This window comes from Dendrobates tinctorius, unplaced genomic scaffold, assembly GCF_039654945.1.
Source record: "Dendrobates tinctorius isolate UK_male_01 unplaced genomic scaffold, ASM3965494v1 ptg000202l, whole genome shotgun sequence".
In the NCBI taxonomy this organism is placed as follows: Eukaryota; Metazoa; Chordata; class Amphibia; order Anura; family Dendrobatidae; genus Dendrobates; species Dendrobates tinctorius.
The window spans coordinates 8042108-8044990 of record NW_027361869.1 but is presented as its reverse complement, the minus strand read 5'-3'; the positions used below and the strand labels follow the sequence as shown (position 1 = coordinate 8044990).

Genomic DNA, 2883 nt, shown 5'->3' with positions numbered 1-2883 from the left:
ATCCATAATACATGAGGGTGTGCACGAATATATGGGGAGTATACAGCACTGTATGGATACAGGATATTCAACTATAAAATACTATATGTTGGATTATCAGCACTATATGGAGGTATATAATACTACTTGAAGGGTATACTGCACAATGTGTCCGTATACAACAGTATTTGGCAGCTTACAGCACTATATGGGGGTATACAGCCACATATGATGTTATATAGAACAATATGGAGGGCCCACAGCACTTTGTGCAGAGTATTCAGCAATATGTAGGTATCAGCACTACCTTATGCTCATGTCACTATATGGAGGGTAACCAGCACTATGTGAGCCTATACATACAATAGCTATTTGGGGTTTACAGCACTATATGGGGGTATTCTGTAGATGATTCTGAATGGGAGGAGACACGGATTAGATATTAAAGAGAACTTTTTGACAGTGAGGATGATCAATAAGTGGAACAGGCTGCCACTAGAGGTGTTGAGTTCTCCTTCAATGGAAGTCTTCAAACAGAGGCTGGACAGACATCCGTCTGGGAGGATTTAATGAATCTTGCACTGAGCTGGAACATTCCATGATTCAGGCTTATATAGAACAGATGCTCTCGGATTTGTGTCTGCAGCACTAGATGGGGAGTATACAGCACACGTAGACTTTGTAGTGCTGTATACCACCCAGTAGGTGGTATGGAGGATGTGCAGCACCGTACGGGGTGTGTATACATTGCCTGCAGCTCCAGGGCTGATCAGTCTCAACTCCACTTCCAGCAGTGATCGGAGCGGACCCCACACGGAGACCCGGTAACGTTATATCTGGGCGTCTCCGTGTGGGGTCCGCACTGATCACAGGAGGCCGCATCTAGCACAGATCGGATGATACAATCCGCACATGTTCTACCAGGAGGAGCCCGATGTGCTGAGCGCTGCCGGGAGAACACGTGTACATGAGGAGCAGCAGGTAGAAGTGCAATAAGGAGTTAAACGGAGGAGGAAGCACGTCTATCGATTGGTCGGTTCCTGTGGGCGGAGCTTTATAACCGTTTGATGGTTTGAATCTCCCGCTCAGTCGTGCTCTCGGCCCTCGATCATTAACCCTTCAGTGACTGTTCTCTGCTTGTGGAAGAGACATCATTTCCCAATCACTGTCAGGAGTAAGCGGCCATTATACCTGCAGATCATGTGGTAAAGTGAGATTGTATTAACCCCTCAATCCCCAGAACGGTGGCCGCTGCTCATTATCTCACCAACCACATTTATGCACTTATCTTGTATGCGAGACTTTTTCTCCTCTGGAGGGATGGCGCTCTCCGCACTCAGAAATACACAGGCTCCGGAGCCGCCTCATCTCCAGTCCTCGCTATGGTCCGCCAGGCTCGGATGACGGCGCTGTACATTCGGGGTGCGGACTCTGTTCTCTCTTCTGGCTCCGACTACTGATAAATAGGATAAGACACCAGAAACCTCCCCGTCATGAGGGGAACGAGCCGCTAATGTCCGGCTGCGGGGAGGGAGCGGCTTCATCCATCAGCCCGAGCACAGGAGACCGCTGCCGGCTGTAGCTCCAGTCCATGTTATTAGGAGCAGTCAGGAGGTCACAATCAGTGGCCACATGTAGATGGTAAATGAGGAGGGTGGTAGTGATGAGATGCAGGCGCTGGACATACCGGGGAGCCGCCACTAACAAGGGGGAGCAGTTACCGGTACAGGATGTGACCGCTCCTCACTGGATTTACACCAATCCTGAGAAATAGGATCTGACCAGACTCCATCACCGCAGTCATCAAATATCAGGAATTGTAGCTTCTCCAGAACACATGTGGGCGGCTCTGATAGGAGCCTTTGGGGGAGGCGCATCTATCCAGCGACAATCCCCGGGAGTATTCGCTGCCTCCTGACACACACACTGATCTGATCAGGAAGACATATAGCAGAATCACGTTCATCTCACGGCAGAACTTGGATTTCTGCTCTGTAGTGACCACATCACAGCAAGGTATGTACTGTGGTGCAGAGATGTCTGTGCTGCACAGTGCGGATATACTGTATGCCCCCAGAACCTGGCAGCTGTATATTATAGATCAAGGAGAATAAACCACATCACCCCAAGTCCGCGGTGCCAGCTCCAGTATGGAAGGAGACATGCCAGGACACATGCAAGACACATGCAAGACACATGCCAGGCTGTGACAACTAGTATACTTACAGGCACCAGAACGCAGGAATAGGAAATCGTAGCCTCTCAGGTAGAAGATGTGGGTGGCTCTGAAAAGAGCCTTTGGGTTATCAGCACAGAAAAGAATACAATTAACCTCCGAAGCCGTAGAGAGTGCGGCCCTGGCGCTTGAGCGCGTACACCACGTCCATAGCGGTGACGGTCTTCCTCTTGGCGTGCTCGGTGTAGGTGACGGCGTCACGGATCACGTTCTCCAGGAAGACTTTCAGGACCCCGCGAGTCTCTTCATAGATGAGGCCGGAGATGCGCTTGACGCCTCCTCTACGAGCGAGACGGCGGATGGCAGGCTTGGTGATGCCCTGGATGTTATCACGGAGCACCTTCCTGTGCCGCTTAGCGCCGCCCTTCCCAAGACCTTTTCCTCCTTTGCCGCGACCAGACATCTTCCAAGTAGTCAGCTGTAACTGATGCTAAAACCGAACGACCCCTCCTTTATATACAGGAGAGACGGACCAGAGAGAGAACTGCAGAGATGACGCGCCCCAGGGCGGGGCTTACAGAATCCACATGAGCTCCTCCCTTCCTCTGCTGTTTGGCTGAGCACACAACTGTTGGAGAGTTTGAATTTCCCGCTCATTGTTCAGTTTCCCTTTTCTTTCCAGCTTGTAATATAATGTCACTTCTTCCCCTGTGATGAGAATTATTCCA

General features: G+C 50.5%; 1 protein-coding gene across 1 annotated transcript; it reads right to left on the bottom strand.

Moving 5' to 3' along the window:
- Nucleotides 1–2306: 2306 nt before the first annotated feature.
- On the bottom strand, nucleotides 2307–2618 carry LOC141057007 (histone H4). Its single transcript, XM_073553480.1, has one exon. It carries the CDS (start codon nucleotides 2616–2618, stop codon nucleotides 2307–2309), a length of 312 nt encoding a protein of 103 aa, XP_073409581.1.
- Between the last annotated feature and the right edge of the window lie 265 nt (nucleotides 2619–2883).

What these genes read in the sequence shown, in the direction of transcription:
- LOC141057007 (XM_073553480.1), bottom strand. Translation starts at nt 2,618, where the DNA reads ATGTCTGGTCGCGGCAAAGGAGGAAAAGGTCTTGGGAAGGGCGGCGCT.